Here is a 21110-nt window from a genome sequence, read left to right on the forward strand (position 1 = left end):
GTGTGTGTGTGTGTGTGAGAGAAGCAGAAGCATATTTTCATGCTTTTTACAAACTAAAAGTTTGCAAGACTGGATGGATTTTTTTACAGATACACACACAGGACACACATCGCCATCACTTGCTTTAAGGAAAGTAAATGAGCATCTCTAACTGCCTACAAATAAGTGGCTATGGCCTCAGTGAAGCCCTGAGTGTTAGAGATGGAAGCGCCTGATCCAGCATCAAGGGCTCAACACACTTGACCCTGAAGCAGTACAATCAAGCAATCCCTGTTCAGCCCCCAGGGTGTGTGTGTGTTGGGGGAGGAATGGGTGTTAAGGGGGGGGGGAGTGAACATTTGGAACAAGACTATTGTTATGTTCTCTGGTCCAAAGCCCCATGGGAGGAAATCCTGCCATGTACCTGGACAGATTCCTCCTCTGGATAACAAGGACATTCACTTTGGATGCAGACATATCAGTCACACATCGGCGTGCCCTTGGCCGAGGACACGCGCGTGTATGTGGTGTAATAAAACACAACAAGGTTTAGGGTGAGGTGTTACACCCACATTAACGCTGCTAATCTGGTGAGATCATTATCCCCGTCTGTCCAAATTTTGGGAAGCGGTCGTTCATAACTGCAGCCGAGGTGCATTAGTTATTTACACACACGTATACACACACACACTGAGAGGGACATATGTATATTCAAGGCTAATTCATTTAAGAGCAGAACAATGTCACATACAATACATGTAAAGTTTACTGTGAGAGGAGCAAGGGCGTGCTTTAGAGGATGTGGCAGAGATGCCCAGTTGCCCTGAGTGTGTGTGTGTGTGTGTGTGTGTGTGTGTGTGTGTGTGTGTGTGTGTGTGCGTGTGTGTGTGTGAGAGAGAGAGTACGGTTGGGTGGGGGTCTGCATTTTGACAAACCATGCTGTTAAAGATATAATAGCAGCATAATCACCGCCCCAGGCTGTCATTCTTCAGGATAATGGCCTGCTTATTCATTGGGGATGCCGTATGTCCCCACGCTGCTTTTTATTTCCCAGATATTTCAGATTACGTGTTTCTTTCGTTGCTCCTGTACCCTTTGTCTTGTTACAAATTCTCATGTATTTGTGTTTGTATTTTTAGTGTTCTTTAAATTTGACCTTCCCTCCGCTCTTTCATCGTCCCCGTGCCTTTTCTTTGCTTTGCTCGTTCTCTCTTCTCATCATCCATGTCTTCAGACTAAACTGATATATTAAATATGTACTTGCTTATATTAATTGCAGGACTTTGAGGTCCTTCACTCAGTCAGTTGGTTTTATGTTTTGCTTACCTGAAAAATGGTGTAACAATATTACAAATATAAAGCTTGATCATATGCTCGTCATATCTTTAACTTCATGCTGTTTAATGACTTTTTTTCAAGGTTTGTCCGTGAACACCCGTCCCGTCTAAATCTTCAGCAAAAATCAAGAAGTCTTCATTGTAAAGATCTTCAGGCAATGTTTTTATTTGAAGTTATTTTACAACAACACAAGTTCAAGTCTACATTATTGAGAGGAGCAAAGAAAACAACACTGCTGATGGTCCGGTCGCTCTCCTCCACCTTTACATTTCTATTTAGCACCGGACCAAGTAGTTTGACAGAAACAGTCGGGGAACAGCATTAGAAACAACAACAGAACTCAAATAGAGTTGAGACAGCAGAACACAGAGGACTCAGGTCAATTATTCACTGAGATGTCTTCTCCTTCTTTTGCTTTTACACCTGGATTGATTGAAAAACACGGAGGGTGGTAGTTCTCCAGAAAATTTAAATGTGCTCAGGTTCTTCTTTTAAATTAATTCTCGAAGAAGGAAAAAAACGTAAAATTTTAAATATCAGTTCAATCCAGGAGTGTTAAAATGACAACCAAGACAGGAGGGGGTGGACAGGGCTGTCGGTGAGCTCAGTAAATACAATCTTACAATCTGACAAGGAATTTTATCTGAGACAGAGTCCATTATTATTAATTATACAACATAATAGGAACTTTACAATTACTTTACCAGTAAACATTAATAGATAGACTTTTTTTGTATTTTACATATTAAAATAATGTGCTTTTTTTTTTATTTGAAGACATTATCTTCCAAAACACATTAACGGAAAACATCAGAGACGTGTGTGATTCTCATCAAGTGCTGACGGTGTGGCTTTCAATGAAAAGCTGCATGTTTCCTCGAGAGACTATTAAGGCGGGAATAATACAAGTCAAGACGATCTTTAACCGAGTCCTAATATGTTTACCATCGTTCTGTATTCACAGAAGATGAACAAGTCATTGCAAAGTCGTGCGTCTGCCTCAGTCAACAGTTTTGGCATACGGACTCTTTGAATCTAAAAATGCTGCATTAAGTGTTACGCGTGTTTGTAATTGCGCTCGCCCCAGCTCCCTCAGCCCAGGGCAAAATGTAATTAAAACCTCTGAGAATTTAGTCACTGAAATCATTTGCTCATTATCAAGCCAGCCTCTGTACAAAGTGGCATATTAGTGGCTATTAAACTAGTGAATTAGTCACTTATAATTATGGTGTTGAGGACAACATGACTCGGGTTTATTTTTATTTATGTGCTGTTGTGTTTTACGTGGTATGTACATAACCACACGGCTTCACTGAAATGTCTCTTTGCTGCACGAGTGATTCCTTCCAAAGTGCCTCATTTATTCACATTGTTCTTGTAAACATTATTTGCATTGTTATTTTTCTTGTTTTGCTTTGTTTAAGTGAGCGCGTCCAGCCGTTCACACCATTTTTCATGATTCTTTTTCATTTATTTAGGAAGGTCCAGCATTGCATGACTGTTGGAAGTATTTTCATTTTATGGAGTGTTGCATCTTACAGCAGTGCTGTCCATTATCTTGGGGGTTTTCTCTTTTCCAACGATACGCTGAGCTGCAACAGAAGCTATGAGAAGTCGAGCAGGTGGTCGACATGTGGTGCGTTTTGAAGAGATGTTAAATGGAGATCTGTAGGTCCAAAGCATTTTGGCGTGTTTTATTTACGAACATCTCTGTATGTTCTGTGCCCATCTGCTGGAGGAGTCCTTGTATGCTTCCTAAAGAGCTATCACAGCCACACGTATGGTAGGGTATGGTAATGTGCAGGCTCTGGCCTAGTTTACGCCATCTTTCACCCCTTCTGATTCTCAGTTAGACATTGTGTCCAGTCCCAGCGAGGCGGCGTGCTGCTTGGCCCTCAGACGCAGGTTCTCAATGCTGGTGGTCTTGCTGTTGTGGCTGGTGAGGCCGCCTGCAGTTGATGCCTGCAGCAGCGGGCTGTTCCACACCTGCTGTGCGTGATGGGACAGGGACTGATAGTAGGACTGGCAGGGCAGAGAGCCCAGTGGCGCAGGGGGCATGTTAACATTCATTCCCAGGTAGGGAAGTGAAGACGGGGCAGCGAGGTCAAAAGCGGGGTAGTGCACCAGGTTGTTGGTGGCGGCCATGTGCTGGCGGAACTGCTCCTGCAGACGAAACAGACTGAGGGGGGACGAAGAGTAAGAGTGGCTCTGAGAGAGAGGACCGGTGCTGGCCAGGCTGCTGCTGGAGGACGAAGGTGTCACTGACGGAGAGACCAGGGGGGAATCTGTACAGGGACAAGGAGGGTTAAGAAAGTTTTATATATATGCTTTAGTAGTCAGCTGATTTAATGCATTAAGTTTGCCAAGGATAAAAGGACTTGTACTTAGTATTCTTACCTGGTTTAGGGCTGAGTCTTTTACAAGCTGGAGAGTCGTCCCCAGGTGTCACCGCCCTTTCACACTTCATTTCCTCTTTCTGGGATTTGCTCTCGTCCTCCTTATCGGTGGCATTATCCTCTGTTGCCGACTCGCTGCCTGAATGTTCTGCTGACGTGACGTTCAGCTCCATGTCCAGCGGAACAGGACGAACCACAGGACCCTCTGTCTCCGGGGAGGAGGAGGAGGAGGAGGATGAAGGTGGAAGCTGGGTATCAGAAAGGATAGTGGTGGAGGGAGGCATGTCCTCCTTCTCGCTTCCTCCTTCCCCGGACACCTCCTTCTGCTTCTGAAGCTGCTCCTTCTGGAGGCTGCGCTGCTTCTTACGAAACTTTGCTCTGCGGTTTTTGAACCAAACCTGGAGGATAAAGATTATTATAGACCGTTAATAGGAAACTGGGGTAGAGACTTTAGTGCATTGCGATAAGTGATCCTCTATGTTCCAGAAGTTTTTTGTTTTTATTAATTTGTTGTGTTCTTAATTTTGATCTTGTTGGGGGGGGGGGGTTTAAATCAAAAAATAAAATATAATATGCTCAAGTGCCCACGCTTTAAATTCACAATCAAGCTTCAAAAATGTTATACTTATTAGCTGGCAGTTTTTTTACAACTTTTTTTAGGTTGTTTTTAGGTTGTTCAGATGAACAATCTTTTGTGGATGATAATGCAAAACTTCACAATCTACAAAAGCCATAGCACTGCTTATAAATATCGTTTAGATACTGTTTTTATCACTGCTAATCACGTTTTTATTGAAGTGTTTCAAGCTGTGTTTTTGTGAAATGAAGACAGAAGTTTTGTTTGTTTTACTTAAAACTGTCTCCCATCTTTTATAAAATCTCTATCTCTAACGTCATAAACCCAACACTAATATAAAATAATATATTTTTATATTATATTTTTATTCTTCTTCTTCGGACGTGCCTACCTGCACGCGGGCCTCGGGCAAATTGGTGCACATGGCAAGTCGCTCCCTCATCACCACATCCGGGTAATGGGTCTTCTGGAAAGTCTTCTCCAGCGCTTCCAGCTGCTGCGCAGTGAAGGCCGTGCGGCTCCGGCGCTGTTTGCGGTGCTGAGAGCCGTAGCGAGCCTCCAGGATGATGTCTTGAAATGTGCAGCCGTTGGAAGAGAAAACACACGGCAAGTTTTATTTCACTGAACAGGGTGGGTTTGTGTGGCACTTTCATACTTGGGGCAGCTTATTTGTTAATTTAATTAATTTACTTATTGCTTAAAAAAAAAGCTTGAGGGCTTAGACACGTTTTAATATTATCCACTCTCTTCTTTTGCTTTTCCAAAAAGGAAAAAAAGATTTTTGTGATGGCTAATTGTAAAAAATAATAATAAAAAAAAGTCTAATACGTCACTAAATGTCTTTGTGGCCTACCACAGCACATATTTCACTTGTTTATTTAGTCTGATCCCAGCTATATCCCTTCACGGTGTAAGATGATTAATCGTGAAAGCGAATATTAACACCTAATTAAAAATATTCTAGAACAATCACAGACGCGAATTTTGGCTCTATGTATACTCTTTTTTTTCTTTTTACAAAAAACAAACAAACAAATTCAAGCTCGTTTCTATAAACACTGTCTCCTGCTTGTGTGTGTGAGCGTGCATTCAATTACCAGCTAGTCTCTCAGCCAACGTAAGCGCGTGCACGGACGGCCGGTAGTCGGGCGCGTGCTGCGCCTGTTGTGCGGCCTGCTGGTGCAGGTTGTACATGGCGCTGAGGGAGTTCATGGCGTGCAGAGAGTAGCCGTTCACCCCGTAGTGCTGCATGGTGAGAGGTCGCTACCTGCGGAAGGGAAGAGAAGGATGGGCATCTGGCGTTAGGGGAGGGCGCGTGACTGCTGATTGGCAGGCAACATTGTTGAACACGTGATCTAAAACCTTTTTTATTAGAAGAACAAATGGTTTCGAGACATCCAGTTCAGATGAACTGTGACACACACACACAGCGTATTTATTAGTAAGTGACAGTAGGCCCACGCACTCAGGGGCCAATAGATTTTAATGTTTTCAGTCAGACTAAAGTGTTATCCATTAACATCCAATTACCGCTCTATTCAATCCATTAATTATACAAAAGACTTTTAATTGGGGTAATTATCACTCTTCGCCATAATGAACCGTGACGGATGCCTTATTCATGAATTTATTCCCGGCGTTTGTGTGTTCAAGAGAACCTAAATCCCCACTGAAAACGTTGCTTTGACAGATCAACGCGCTCATGAAATGTGTTAGGACATAATACAAGCTGATTGTTAAGAGTGTCGGTGGTAAAAGGTGCAGCCAGATAGCAGGATTATAATTAGTAGTAGTAGTATTAAGTCATGAATAATCCGGTCAAGTGATGTTAATTTTCAAGGCTATATTTTTCTTTTTTGTCCCCATATTTAACAGCAAAGGTAGTCATTTGCTGGTAGTCTTCTGCTATTAATAATAAGTCTTACAGGCCTGAACACTTGCAGCTTTAAAGGCAGGAAACTCATCGAAGGGAAATCGTCCACCAGGCAGCAATTTCCAAAAACTCTATTTTGTAGTTCTCCTTCACGACCGAGATTTTCATAGATGAGACCGCTTGAGGACACGATTAGATATGTATTAGCACCAAGGAGGCTGACAGAAGGGGCTATCTCCGAGGCCCAAACAGTTATTATAACTATAACAGAGGGACCACAGGGAGAAGATATAAATCTTCCTGCTGGATGACAGCTTTGTAAGTGGCTGTAAGTTCTTGCGCTTAAACGGAGAACTCAAATAATATCATCAATTAAAACTTTAAGGGCGTGATTTAATTTCTTAACTGCTTTGTTTAACTAGATGAATTTGACTTCTTCGTGTAACAAATCAGAATATGCAGTAATACTAAGGGGCCAGTAACTCAGTACATGTTAGTGTGAAGAGTTTAAATTGTTCAATGCTGTGATGGATAACAGTAATTTATGACTTTGTTGTTAATTTGATTGCGACTATGATAAACATGTGATTCATTTCAGTTAGGTAACTTCTGTGTCTCCTCATTATTATTATTATTGATAATAACATGTAAACCATTTAGGATGTTGAGCCAGTTTTAGCACACACGGGTTGCCGTCGTTGTAAAAGGCGTTTCTTTCTGTTCCTCTCTTGGCTTTTTAGTGCCGTGTGCGTGCGTGCGTGCTCTGGCGTGTGCGCGCGACGCCCGCAGTGCCCGTTCCCAGCCTATTAAGTGGCTCCGGCGGCTGATGAATGTGATCAGAGGGCAGTGGGGAATAGTTTAATTCGCGGGGACAGAAGGTGCTTCGCTAAACATTTACTTTACTCCCCCAAGTATTTGAGTTGAATGGGTACCCCCTCCCTCCCCTTCACACACACACACACACACCTCCCCTTCCCTTCTCTGGCGGCCTCTTATCCCATCGCCCCGGGGCAACGTTTTGGCTGAGATGTATGGCTGCTCCGCGGGTAAAAATATGCATGTTGATCCCCATTTGGCTCCCCGTCTAATGGAAGTGCAAATAGGTTTCGACTGCGAGGCCCTCCATTTATCATCACCGCTGACATGGACGGACGTACAGTGGGACCCAGCGCTTAGCTCTGCGGCGGAGCTCCCTCGTGTGCGCGTGCGTGCGTGCATGCGAGCGCGTTCAGGCAGACTTCGGTTCTCCTCAGCTACCTTTTTCTGCATTACATCTTCTGAAATTAAATTAAATTAAGCCTCTAGTCGCAAAAGATTTAAGAAAATAAATAAATAAAAAAAGAATCACCATCCAGCGGAGTGAGAGCAGAAAGTACATGTTTGTATTTGTTTTAACCTGCATGCCTGCAGAGATAGAATAAAACCCATCTGTCATTGGTTTTAATCCACCAAAGCTGCAAATAAGCGTAGCGTGAGCTCGTCTGCATGCTTTTCCCGTGTTTAGTGGGCAGGTAAACTTTTACTTTATACCCGACTTCCCGTTGTTTCCAGCTTTAAAATACTAGTTGTAGCCTGTATCTCCTGTCCCTATCAGATTCTGCACAATAGCCCGTCGCTGTGAGCCGTGTCCGCGGTGTTATTGTCATTCATAAGTCTCTCGTTGCTCCAGGCGCTGGGCCCTCCTGGCTGCCCTGCTCAGTGCTTCAATAATGAAACCGTCATTATGTAAATTGGCATGTACAGTGCAACTCTTTGATCCGACTAAATTAGGAAAAATGTTATTTGCTAACAGCCCTCCGGGGACTGAGTCGACCTGACAATCTGCTCTTTGCTGTGTCACTAGTGTAAAACTGTCAGAGGGCGAGGAACATCTGTAATTTTTCCCGGAGCTGCTGTTATGAATGATATTTGTTACGTTCAGACCAGATTTAAATTTAGGTGTTTCACTGTCTATATATATTTAATTGTCAGCATTTAATTAACATTTTAAGCCATTTTAATCACACTGAAATGAAACTTTTGTTATTTTGTTTTTTTAAGAAACTGTTTTTGAAAAATTACAGTGGAGTTCATAAAAGTAAAAGAAGACAATAAGTGAGACGCTGTCAAAAAATCAGGAGGCCTTTAATTTTGAGGTTATATTAATTTTGCGCACAAATAAATATGTACGCATATTTTTTTCTACGTTATCCTGTTAATTGTTTTCTTATGTGAATAGTATGGGGTGTATTTTCGTTCGCATTCAGACGATTACAAAAAATAAATAACTAAAACAAAATTTAAAAAAATCACCCAAAGCTCTGCTTTCATTTTCATCAAGTGCAAAAATAAACATGCAATTTGCAAATAGCTAATAGCACAACAGCATCTAATAACCTGCAGTTCGTTTCATACAAACTTTACAAACATTATAAACTTCATATGACTCGCTGCTGCTCTGTAGGAGTCTGCCGTTTTTCTTCATATATATACACACAGCTAAACAGACAGACACGACTAGATAAATAAGAGAAAGTTAAAGACTTTTTTCTGTTTTAAGGTTTGTTTGTTTTTTACCTCCTGCGCCGGTAGTTTTCTTCGTTGTCACCTCCTCCACAAACAGAAAGAACCCAAGCTCCTTCGTTTCCTCTTCCTCTTCTTTTCGGATCTTTTAGCGGCTCTGTCGGGTGTGTTTTTGCCCTCTTTACCGTCCTTTTTGTCCGCCAGTGAGATGACAAGTCAGCTCAATGGAAAAAGTCCTCTCCGAGTGCTGCTTCGCTCAAAGCCCGTCCGCTCGCGCTCCTCTTGCTCTCTCTCTCTCTCTCTCTGCGTCTCGCGCACAAGTGGGAAGCCGCCATCTGCTGGAGCGCGAGATCCCCGAGCTGGGATTTTAAGTAGAGCCTCGCTGGGGTCGTACGAGCTTTCTATTGGCTCTCGGTGCTGCCAGTTAAGGGAGCGACACAGCTGAGGGTCTAGTGGCGTGTCGGTGCACTGACGTCTGGAGTTATTTTTCAAATATGATCAATTTAAGCACATTACGCCCGCTGAAATCCACCCGTGACCGTGGACACATTTTTTCCCTTCTTATTCTGGAGTTGATAAACAAACCTGAAACGTGACAAGTGAAGGTTTATATTGGATACTTTACGGGAATGTAGGCTATGTTGTTTTACTATCGTGATGGAGTGGTATGAATTACATTACTATGCGAATATATGAGGTGTAATTTAACACAGTAATTATTTTTTATTTTTTATTTTTATTTTATTAAGCTTAAACCTTGAATCGGTGAGTAAAGCTATTCTCCCACGATAAGGCATACAGAAAACACAACTATGGAGAAAAAAAGAAATATATTTAGTATTTTTTTTTCCTCAAATCTGTCTTCAGACAGATTGTCTGCACTTCGTTCACGAATCCGATTGTCTTTCGTTAGTTTTAGAGAGCACAAGCATCCGACCCATAGTTTGTTTGCTTTTCGGCTTTTTGCCGTGGAGGAGAGAGAGACTTTAGAGAGATGGCTAATAGATGCCAGGGTGCTGCCTTTAGCCTCTCTCCCGGCCTGGAAGGATTTGGGATGGGATAGGAAAGACAAGACGCCATCTCAGCCTCCAAAAACCCCTGTCTTAAAATGACTGCGGGTAAGAGGATTAGGGCAATAATGCCCTTCTCTTCTTGAAGGGTTTTCAGAGAAGATTTCTTCTCCCGGAGCAAAACCGTTTAGGTAGCGAATTAAGGGCAGCGCAAAGTATCCTTTTAATGTAAAGCTTGCATATTTTGTTGGGAGATTCTTTGGGAAAGTGCTTGGCCTATAACGCTTTTATTTCTTCCTTTTTTTAAAAAATAATCTCTGACCATGTTTTTCACTCTAACAAATCTGAACGGTAGACAAAAGATTTCACGGAATAAAGAATATTAATGTTAACGCGTGCTGGCACGTAGAAAACACATCTGCCTCTGAGCGCGTCACTCACAGGAGCAACCAGCGGTGTGCGCGCCTGTATCAGAAAAAGTTTGCGTGGGTCATCTGAAAGTTAAACGTGTGTGTGTGTGTGTGTGTGTGTGTGTGTGTGTGTGTGTGTGTGTGTGTGTGTGTGTGTGAGTGAGAGAGAGAGAGAGAGAGAGAGAGAGAGAGGGTAAAGGTGAGGGTCCACACGTATTTTTATTTATTTATTTGAAAGCAAAAATGGCGTTAGATGTGTATAAACAAAGCCTAACAATAAAGAAATAGTGGTATGTTTCAGAAGTTATAAAATTAATAATTGTAAGGCTGTCAAATAATAAAATTATATTATTATTATTATTATTATTATTGTTATTATTATTATTATTATTATTATTATTATTATTATTATTATTATTATTATTATTATTATGTCATCTTTCTTTTTCAGTCTTTTTTATAACAACCTAAAACCTTTTCATGTGTTCTTCAAAGTCTTTTTTTTTTCTTTCCCCTCGCCTGAAAAAAATAATAAATAAAAAATAAATACTCGTGTGCCTCTCTGGTTGTGTCTCCTTGGTAGGCTCCTATCACTCCGGTTTTCTCCGAGGTCTGAGAAAGAAAGAGGATTAACTTGTGAACCAATGGAAATAAGAACTTAAACGGGAGGTAAATCTGGCCACTGTCTCTTTGTGAGGACCGTCTCTAAAGCAATTAAAGCGAGAAAGAGTTTCTTCTCAGCGCCTCTCCACCTAAAGCTCCTTAGAGCGGCTAGAGCTGTCCAGCGCATCTGAGGGGCTTAAACGCCATAAAACAGCTCCCCTTACCCCTGCATCCAGCCATGCACCGCTGAAAGCGAGGTGGGCGAACAATGACCTCCACACGATGAGCAACGCCAAATTTGAAAATGTTCCTTTTATATGGAGAGAAAAAACGAAAGAAAACTCAGGAGGGCTCAGGATGAGTTATTGATTTTCTTTTCGGGTTTTACCCTCCACCTTTATCACATAATATTTAGCCTATTTGCATAACTAACAAATCAAGCTTTTTATTTGACAAAGAACAAAACTATCTTTAATGCGCTCACTTCTGCCAGCTAATTAATACTCTTAATGATGTTTCTGCAACTTCATGAATACATTAGGTGTGCAATCCAGCAAGCCTCAGCCTCTCCTGCACCATTCAAGGGTATTTCAGCATCTGTTCATCCCAGAGCAATTAATCATTTTGATGTGTAGTTTAAAACCGACTTCTTGCGGGAGACCTTTTTTTTGACAAGAATAACAAAGCAATTTGCCAGGAGGAGCCACCTCTTACACACAATATTATAGGAGCACTTCCACAGTAAGAGCTGCTTTCCATATATATATATAAATCTTTTTTTAAAAATTGATATATGAATTTAAAGAGACAGCAACAATTTTGCGGTTTATTGTCAGCACCACACCTCTGAATCCTCCTGAAATCCCTTTTATTTGTGACAAGATCTCAGGATCTCCTCGGCAAATCCCTCCTCTAAAAGTTTTCAACCTGTCAGTTTCCTCTAAAAGCTGGATAATTCCCCCTCTTTTTTCCTCTGTCCATCCCCATCTCTCTTTCTTATTGCCCTCTTTTCCTCCCTTGTCTCAATCCCTCTGTCTCGTTTATTTTCCTTGCCTTCTCTGCTCTCTCCCTCTCTCTGTCTCTCTCTGGCTCGGATCCCTCTGCACAAGGGGCCCCATTGTATAGTCCTAATCCAGAGGCAACACAGCTTTAGGGACATGCAGGGATAAAAGGCCCATCAAGCCCACAACTTTATGGGGGCAAATCTCTCCCTAATCCTTTGCTTTATCTAAACAAAAGCCCCTCTGCCTTAATCCACCTATGTGTTGAAAAGAAAGAGAGGAAGAAACTGGAGAGTGGCAGAGAATGGGAGAGGGGGAGAAAAAAGAGAGAAAACAAGAGATGTTGGAGAGAGAGAGAGAGAAAAATCTCACGCGCTCTCGGGTTGAACAGGAGATCACACGGAGGAGGTAGAAGTTTTCAGGAAGAGGTAAGTCATACTGACAAGCTCTCACCTGCGGGTAAGCTTCAAGTGTTAAGTGCTGCCAAACTGTAGCGCATCTCTCACTTAAAGACCCCAGCTCGAAATGAAGGAGGCTGGTGTGTTCATTAAGCAGGACGTTATTTTAAGAGATGCATTTGTCAAGAAAACACGAGGATCTCTTTATGCTGACAAGTGAAGATAACACCAAAGTGGACGTGGGCACAAATGTGTTAATGCTGTGTCCAATTTGGCCATGACTGAAAATAAAAGTGTGTTGATCAATGTAAACAAAAGATGAGAAAACGTTGTTTAACAGGGTTGGGCGATGTTCTAAAAAAGCCTTTCAGTCAGTCTGATTAATATGTGGCTTGATTTTGAGGCTAAAACCTGCAGCATCGGCTCACACTTAACATTAAATGTGTATTCATTAATGCAAGCACCGCTGACTGTGCAGTTTAAGAGTCCCAACAGTGTTTATGGGTTAGTATTATTTGTTTCCTGAGAAGCTGCCTGCATACTGTGGTTTGGTATTGTCTTGCTGAAATAAGCAAAGATGTCTGGATGGCAGCGCATTCTGGTGAAAAAGCCTTTGCATATTATAAATATTACTATTCAGCAGTCCTGCTGTGTACATTAGTGCCCACTGTCAGCCTCACCCCCACCAGGGGGTTATTACAAGCTGGACAGTCCCTCTCCTCTTTAGCCTCGAGGACATGGCATCTAACATTTACAAAAAGGAATTTCTGATTGAATTCTTTAGACTAAATAATGATTTTCCACTTCGCCCAGAGAAGTCTTAGATTTTCATATTTTTTCATTACATGGCAGCGTTTTGGCTGTTTTTTTTTTTGTTTGTTGCTTGCTTTTTGTCTTTTTGGGTGCAGTTTGCAAATCCATGAACATTTCCATAGAATCATGTTGCTTTTAATGCAGTGGTGCAAATATCCCAGTGATTCAGTGTTGGTTTTCAGCCTCACTTTCTGAATAGTTTAATGATTTCCATGTGCCAAAGAAACCCAGAATTCTTTGCAATTTTATGTTTAAAACAGTTCTTCTTAAATTGTTTCTAAATCACTGCCCATCGTGTTACCCCTGTTTCAGCTGTTCTGCTTTGGGTTATATTCTCTAACTAGCCACCTGTTATTTTACAGGCTAAAGAAGATCAATTTTTAATTCTCAGTTTTTCTCAGGTGTGGCTCCTTATGACACCACCTGCTTTGCCCCAGGTTGTTCTTGCAGTAAAAGAAATGTGTCCACCTGTACAGCTATGACTTATCTAAAGCCTCTCGTGCAGCCTGAATCCCTTCACTTCCTCTCAAACATCTGTCTTTACCAAAGAAAATCTCACTGTATCGGCTCCACTTTGGACAATCAAGCTTTAATCTGGAGCTGGATTTATCTGACTGAGTGCTCACAGAGTTTAAGTCATAGCTCTGAGGGACAGGTGGTGGGAGAAGCGAGATATCTGCAGCATTTTATGGAGCAAATTGCTGTTAAAATAATGAATTTTTGCTTAGTTAAATTTGTTTAACTATCTTCCTTTTTTTTTAGCTAAATCTCAACTATTTACTCTTTAAATATGTATTTAATTCAAGACCCTTTCAGAATAAAATGCCCCAACACTCTGTCAAAGTTGTCAAAATCATCTCCGCTTGTCTCCCCACTTCTTTTACTTTTAGGCACATTCAGCATGGCACTCATATTACATTCATTAACACCCTCAATTACCTTCTCCTCTTTGGCTTCATTCCTTCCTAATAGAGCTAGCATACGGCTAATGAAGCAAATAGTTGGGACAATTTAGTCATTAGAGACAATTAAGACAATCCATTGCAATCCATCTCAGACCAGGAGACACGGAGAGAAATCAGGGAGAGATCCAGTGAGCAGCCACCCAAACCAAACATCGCTCTGTGCAAGCAGTCAGCCAGTGTAGAGAAAATGCTTTAGACTGGATTGAAGTAATTTTCCCTCCGGTGGCATCGCTCGTAATACTTGAACCATTATAAGTTGGCTGAAGGCATCTTGCTTTCCTTCATGCAGGGATTACACCTGGCCTCAGGAGGAGGAAAATGGTTCCCAAAGAGGCAGGCAGACGCAGAAGGAGGCAGAAAGCAGCCTTGATGCATTCCACCACAATAAAGTATAAATCCTCTTCTTCACAGCGTATTACAGGAATGAACATAAGGGATTGTGTCATTGTTGGCCTATAATCTGGCTTTAAACTCCTTGTTTTACAAATGGTCTTCTTTAAAAAGCTCTTTCTTTTTGCCGGGCGCTTCTTTTTTTTCATTCTTTTCATCCCGTATTAACCTGCCGTTCCCTCATCAGCACTTTTTAATTTTTTTTGTTCACTTGCCTGTCACGTTTGTGGATCGTCTATTATAAGAGTCTATATTTACACAATTCCCTTCTTTGATGCATACATGTAACGTGCAAATGAGCTGTCTAATTAGACACAAGGAATGTGCATCCATAATGCTCACATTGCAAAGCAAGAGTGCACTTTCCGCTTGTTACCTAGTTGTAATCGTAAGTGTCACCAAAACAGATAAAGCACACGCAGGAATGTGTGAATTTCCCAATGCTTTTCTATGTGTCCTTGCCCTCCGAGGCTAAGGGTAATGTCCTATCCTGCTTTGGATGTGGAGATGGTGGCGGTGGTTTTTTTTTTTTCTGCCTGCTGAACAGGCAGTCTGCATGAAATAACTCCTGATAGAAATGTTCAAGTTGTCACCCTCTCCTTTGTCTCCAGTGCTGTCTTTACTGAGCATGACGATTGCACGTGTTACACCTGAAAAATTCAAGAAATGACACGAATCAGGTGTCGATCATTGTGAAGCACATAAAACATAACAAATGTGTATAAAGCAGAATTCAATTTATGGTTGAATTGTGGTTGTTAAAGTGATTTACTAATGCAGTAAATGAAATACAAGTTATCATGCATTTAGCTATAGCACTTATTGAGTCTATTCTGCACTGTTATAATTTATTTTTTAACAGATTATTTAAAATAAATGCACAGATAAATCATTCAGTAATAATATCTCTTTCAGTCACAACTCATGCATGCTTACTAATTTAGCTTTTTGGTTACACTTTAGGACACAAATTAAGATGCAGGATATTTAAAAGGTTTTAGTTAAAATGCACTCTTTCTCAACATTAAGCCAAGAGCTAATAGCTCTTCGGGGTTTCCAGGTAGACAAGTTTAGCCCCAACACCAGACCACATTTTACTAATTTATTCACAGGATCACAAGAGGTTGCAGAAGGGCAGTCTCTCTTATAGCTGCCACCTGAGACCGCTAACCCGGTAATGTCACGTGGCCTTGATGAGATTCAGTCATATTTCCCATACAAACACATTTTTAAAGTGTAGGTTTACACGAGCTTTTTCCATGTAACAGAGCATCCTGTTTGTCTTGACTAACAGGGAGTATTCATGCTTCTTTTTTTTAAACAGAGAAGGACATTATTGGGTTTTTATTAACGTGAATTAGCTGCGTTGATTGAGTTGTCACAGACAGATAGATTAGAGATACAATCAGCTGAGTCTGATGGGGGATGTGGATTGAAGTGATTTATGGAATATCAATATTTTGGCAAATTCAAATATCTGAGCAGAAAATTACTTCTTTTTTTCCAGACACCCAGTCAGATTTAGCAGTTTTTTTAGCATAGCAATAAATAAGTTCATGACTAATAAGTTCATCACTAATGAAACATTTGATTGGTCTTCGTCTTTTCTGAGAGACGTGATCTCTTGCTCTTAGAAAGTCGCAGACAGGTTAGGGTGAGACGAGGCAGCACATCTGGCTCCAGCCTTCTGTCCTCTGGCAGCGTCTCCTGTTTCCTCCTTCCTTCCTTATTTGCCCCTTATTTGAGTCTCACAGGCCCTGTCACCCCCCCCCCCCCCCCCCTCCTCTTCCTCCCCCTCCTCTGCTCTCTCCATTGCCTCTGAAAGGAACCTTGCTGGGCCCAACTGCCTGTGTAACAAGCTGGGCTGGGCAGTCACAGTGGGGTATGCTATTGTGAGTGTCTATGTGTTTACATTTGTGTATATGTGTTTGCAAGGGATCACCTTGTACTTTTTTTCAGGGAGCCTCCCCCATGAAAACACACTTGAAGCGGTACTGGCTGCGTCACCCTTACTTCTACTCATCTCGTGTGCAAACACACAGACGCACACCATCGTCACTCTTCTCAGTGATCCTCCAGCTCCCTTCCACAGCAGGGAGCAGAGAGAGGAGGTGGAGCAGGAGGCTAATGGATATGTTTGTTTACCTATTTGTCCTTGACATGATCAATTGATCAGCAGGCTAATTCACTGCCACCATGGACTCATTACATTTCCATTTAAATTGCTAATGGATTTCTTCGAGGCTTCATCTTTGCTTCCCATTTGCCCTGCACGTGCAGAGCGTGGAGGTACGGTAGAGGTGCGCGTCTGCGGAAGAAAGCACTCACCTGCATAAATCTGTTTGTAAGCATCAAGCAAAAGTTTCACTCCAGAAGGGAAAATCCAACACGAGTCACACTTTGTATCATTTGCGTCTCAGTAACAAGTGAAGTACGACAGGGATAATTACCTGTATCGTGGAGCTTGTTTCGGTCATTGTTAAATAGATGTCATCAAGTCACACCCTCTCACATAATATACACACACAATCCCCTGGGAGAGATGTGAGCTAATTCCTGGGTGTTGAAAGCCTCTGATTATGGGTGGCTGGGAAGATTGCTGTTAACAACGACTGATGTGGAATTAAATAAAGCAACAGCAGGACGTCCTAAGCTAAGCACTTATTAACAATATGCTCTGATAACGTGGGGTCTTCTTTAGTTTGAATGCATTTTAACAGCACATCTGGATATCTGAAGATTATGAAGTGGTTTTTTTTCTTCACATGGGTGCCAGTTCAAAAGATTAGCTTGGGAAGCATTTCCTGCATTTCTTTAATATAGGAAACAAAAAGAGAAACACTGCAAAATTTTAATTTCATTCTTAACGGATGGAAAAATTTGAATCTTTATTCCATACAATCACAAAAGTGTAGAAAGTTTATGACATGTGAATTTAGCAGAATCATCAGGGTGTCTCCTGTTTGTTCCAGTCTTTAAAATAACCCATAGATGGTTTGTTTTTGTAAAACATTGGCTTTTAGTTTTTGACCTGCTTGTGAGGGAGAAATAGATGCAAGTAATGTGCGTTTCAATCACATGATTCATACTGTAGATACATGTATCCTATTAACCATTTATTGTTAGCTTCTCACTTAGCTTGTTTTTTGCATTTTTGCAGCATTTTTTCTGTTTGCGTTGTTTTCCATTGTCTTTTATTCCACTTTTGTTGTGTTTCTTTTTCTATTTCTGTTTTGTTTTGTGTGCTTTTATAATACTTTTTATTTGATAGTGTTTTGTTTTTGGGGTTTTTTTTGTTTTTTTACCTGTCCAGTCAAACAGTTGTGACAAGCAGAATCGTGGTCTGAAGGCTTTGTTGTTTGTTGTGCTAGTGTATTTAACCTCTCAGGACCTGCGTGCCCAGAATGGTGCACAGAGTTTTTAGTAACAAGGTTTAGTAACACCTTAAATCATAGCCTCTTTGTAAGTTCATTAGCTCCAAATGACACCACAATTTAGTAAAATAACTTGGTGTTCTATTAAATAAGGCTTTAAACTAGCAATTAAGACCACAAACTCTTCAATATAGTGTTTACTGTGATAATAAATTAAGTGAGACGTAGGGTTATTTTCTCAATGAGGGGTGGCCCTCTGATGATCATGAATGCAGAGGTCGGGGATGTAAGTTCTCCATCTCATTTGTGGATTCAGGAATCCAGTTACATACAAATGCAATGTCCACTGTCTGCATGCACATCCTCAGCCGTTTGAATAAGCTTTTAAAGAAAGGTACACCTCAGTGACATTATTTGCATCATTAGTTATGTTATATATAGTTATATTAGATATGTTTTTTCTACTGAGTTCAGGCTGTCTGGACAAATGGACAGATGAACAGACGGACATGTGACTGACAGGTGCTTCAGTGGGACCTCTCATGGGATTCATTTGTTTCATTGGCTATAATGAGCTTTATATGATGACTCCTCACCCCTGTCAGATTCCACCACGATCAAAAAAACACACATTCATCGCCATCCAATTGCACACACATACACACACGTGCACACACGTGCACAGCTTCAATCAGTGGTCATAAATTTAATCTTTGACAAGCCTGACATTTGCGCCCACGAGGGCTTTGGTCACTCTGTTTCTCTTGACCACTCCTTATGTAACACACACTCACACACGTACAGATATTTTCTCTCTCTCTCTCTTTCTCTCTCACTGCTTCCTTCCCCTGACACAGTTGTCAAGGACCTCTTTGACCTCTGACCCCGTCCCACTTGGCACCGTTATTGATTTTTCCTCCGACCCTCTCAATCTGGGATGAAGAAGGGTGAGAATGGGGGAATTAGTCGCCATAGTCAGGTATAGCGGAGGGGACGCTGAGGATGAAGGAGAGCGATCAATGTGTGCTGATGGCTGAGCTTGCATTAGCAGAAACAACAGTCAGCCATGGAGAAAATCAAGAGGGCTTGAGGCAAGATGTGTGAGCAACACTGATGCGGGTGTGAGAGCGGATGGAGGAGGTTGGAGGAAAGGGAGGAGAGGTCTTGTTATGTTTCAGATGCTTGAGAATTTGCCAGAACCACAAAGCCAGGTGATATGTGAGAAACAGATCTATACCAACTCGCTACAAAATCAGAATCAGGATGCTTTATTAATCCCAGAGGAAATGATAAATCATCAACCCTCAAGTTAACTGAACATCTACAACCTACATCAGTTAACGGATGACATTTTTATGTTCCCACACCAATAATCTGGTAGTGACTCTTTCTCACTTCCGTCTTAAATTTCCATTAGCTGCAAATCTCTGCTCATTTGATTTCATGCAACTTTTTTACTGTGCAAGTCTTGACCCACCCTTCATTTCTTTACATTTTGCTTCTGAGGACAGTGTGAAATTATGCATGCTGGTTCATGATGCTTTGTTTATGCTTGAAATTGCTGCATACCTTTAAAGGTGGCATGTAGGTTATGTGTACAGGACTATTTTAAATGTGCAAATAATTTAAAATAGTGTGACTCCAAGCACCAAGTGCACATAAGAGATTGTCTAGATATGCTTCATAAATTTTAAATAGGTAATTGTTAAAACTCATGAATAGAAATATTAGCTATAGAGAGAACAACTGTAAATATGCCGGTTTCTGCTTTTAAGTTGGCAGCTGTGACAGGAGAGTGTCGAGGAACAGACTCACCAAAAGCTCTTGGCTTCATTTTTCAAATGCTGCTGCGGTCATACCTAAGCTATTGAACTTCCAGATGTGCTGCATGTAATGTTGCTTCCTATTTTCCAAAATTCATCCATTTCAAACTCCCCTTGGGTTTTCCCATAAAGCATATATTACATCTGTGGGCCTACACCTTTCCTAGAGGATCTATAAATGGAGTATGTTTGTGTTTATCAGATAAAGTCTGATTTTCAATAAGATGAAACTCCCCTCACGTTATCGCCCTTTGTCTGTGCTTGTTTTTCCCAGTTTCTGTCACACCCACTGTTCTCTCAGTGGTGAGTAAATGGCATTTCAAGCAATCATACCCCCCCCCCCCCCCCTTTTTTTTTTTTTTAAACACAGCTTGCAATAATCCGTTCTCGCTCCTCCACTCTTCATGGATCAGGTTAGAGATTTCACAGCAGTGTTTGGAGGTGACACACTTATACATAATCTTTTTTTTTCTTATTTAATTTCTCACCATCCTCTCAGCTGATTCTCCCCCTGTCACTTTAGACGCAGCTGAGAGACTGATTTGGCTTCCATAATCTTTTCTTGCGTCGCCCCCTTCCTCTACTTGAGGAAACCTCGAAATATCATAAGGAGATTATTTCATTCGTAATTGATTGAGTGGCTCCTCACCACAGACCAAGATACTTCAAAGTGTATGAATTAAGACTTGGGATGGGGTGACTGAGGCGGGGAAGGGTGCGAGGAGGCAACGTGGCTCCATTAGGCTACTGCCGGGGGTCGAGCAGCTGAGCCTCTTTGGCTGGCAAATAAGAGCTGAGTCTGATCCTGCGATGGCAGCTAATTGGCTAAAGGGAAGACCTATTGGTCAGGGGAACATTTAGATGAGGGTCTTTGGCCGCACTGGATGACTGGTTGTTCAGCTCCAACTTGGTTTACAAAGGCAGATGGAGAAGAAGTTTGTAAACTTCACCTTTAGCTACTTTCTGGTGCACAAGTTTCGATGCAGTTTTTGGTCTGTTGGCACACATTTTCTGAGCCTTTTGCTGTCATTCAAGTTATTGGCAAGAATTAGATGATAGACAAAACTGCCACTCTCCTGTGAATCTAGAGCCTGGAGATGTTACCTTAGTCTAGTATAAAGACTTGAAACAGGGAGAACAACCTGGCTGTTGTAGCTTAATAAGGCTGAATTCTACTTTCCAGCACAAGATGCAATGTGGCGTTTGTTTAATCTGTGCAGAAATGAAAATGTAAAACTTGCAATGACTCTGTCATTTTGTTTTTACATTTTGACAGTACTGGCTTCGTGTTTAGCTCCCCTGGTTGAGCAAATGTAATCTGGCAACACAATGCTATAAAGGCACAATGTGACAGCCCAGGTTTGAGTCTTCCCTCACTCTCTTTCCCTGCTCTCCTGTCTGGTTTTCACTGTTTTGTCAAATAAAGGCAAAACAAAAGCCCCAAAAACATTAACTGACAACACCAAGCTCGTGTTTCCTCATGTAGTCATTATAATCAGTGCTAATTCTGACAGCATTTGCATTCTTTTAGTTTTAGATGAAAGCAGACTAAATCTAAAGTTGATTTAGATAACTAAAATGTAAAATGCAAAAGTTTGACATGTTTTTACCAGTGAGAGTTGCTCCACACAGTTTGCAAAGTGCCAATTTTCCTTGAT

General features: G+C 41.4%; 1 protein-coding gene across 2 annotated transcripts; it reads right to left on the reverse strand.

Annotated features, from left to right (window-relative positions):
• Positions 1-1542: 1542 nt before the first annotated feature.
• dmbx1a (diencephalon/mesencephalon homeobox 1a) lies at positions 1543-8992 on the reverse strand. 2 transcript variants are annotated; one of them, XM_082514465.1, is made up of 5 exons: positions 8720-8992; positions 5388-5557; positions 4682-4860; positions 3715-4111; positions 1543-3602 (listed from the first exon to the last, which is right to left on the reverse strand). In XM_082514465.1, the coding sequence occupies exons 2-5, from the start codon at positions 5539-5541 to the stop codon at positions 3163-3165; spliced, it is 1170 nt and encodes a 389-aa protein (XP_082370591.1). In that variant the 5' UTR covers positions 5542-5557; positions 8720-8992; the 3' UTR covers positions 1543-3162. The 2 variants fall into 2 exon arrangements, with proteins under 2 accessions (XP_082370591.1, XP_082370592.1); XM_082514466.1 differs by lacking the exon at positions 8720-8992 and adding an exon at positions 6216-6303.
• Between the last annotated feature and the right edge of the window lie 12118 nt (positions 8993-21110).

Source organism: Aulonocara stuartgranti, assembly GCF_965226115.1.
Source record: "Aulonocara stuartgranti genome assembly, chromosome: 18".
Lineage (NCBI taxonomy): Eukaryota > Metazoa > Chordata > Actinopteri > Cichliformes > Cichlidae > Aulonocara > Aulonocara stuartgranti.

Bases quoted from the DNA above. Each gene is read 5' to 3' on its own strand.
- dmbx1a (XM_082514465.1), bottom strand. From the start codon at position 5,541: ATGCAGCACTACGGGGTGAACGGCTACTCTCTGCACGCCATGAACTCC. The intron at 4,112-4,681 runs GTAGGCACGTCC...TTTATCCTCCAG, and splicing joins TGCCCGAGGCCCGCGTGCAG to GTTTGGTTCAAAAACCGCAG. The intron at 3,603-3,714 runs GTAAGAATACTA...GTCCCTGTACAG, and splicing joins AAGACTCAGCCCTAAACCAG to ATTCCCCCCTGGTCTCTCCG.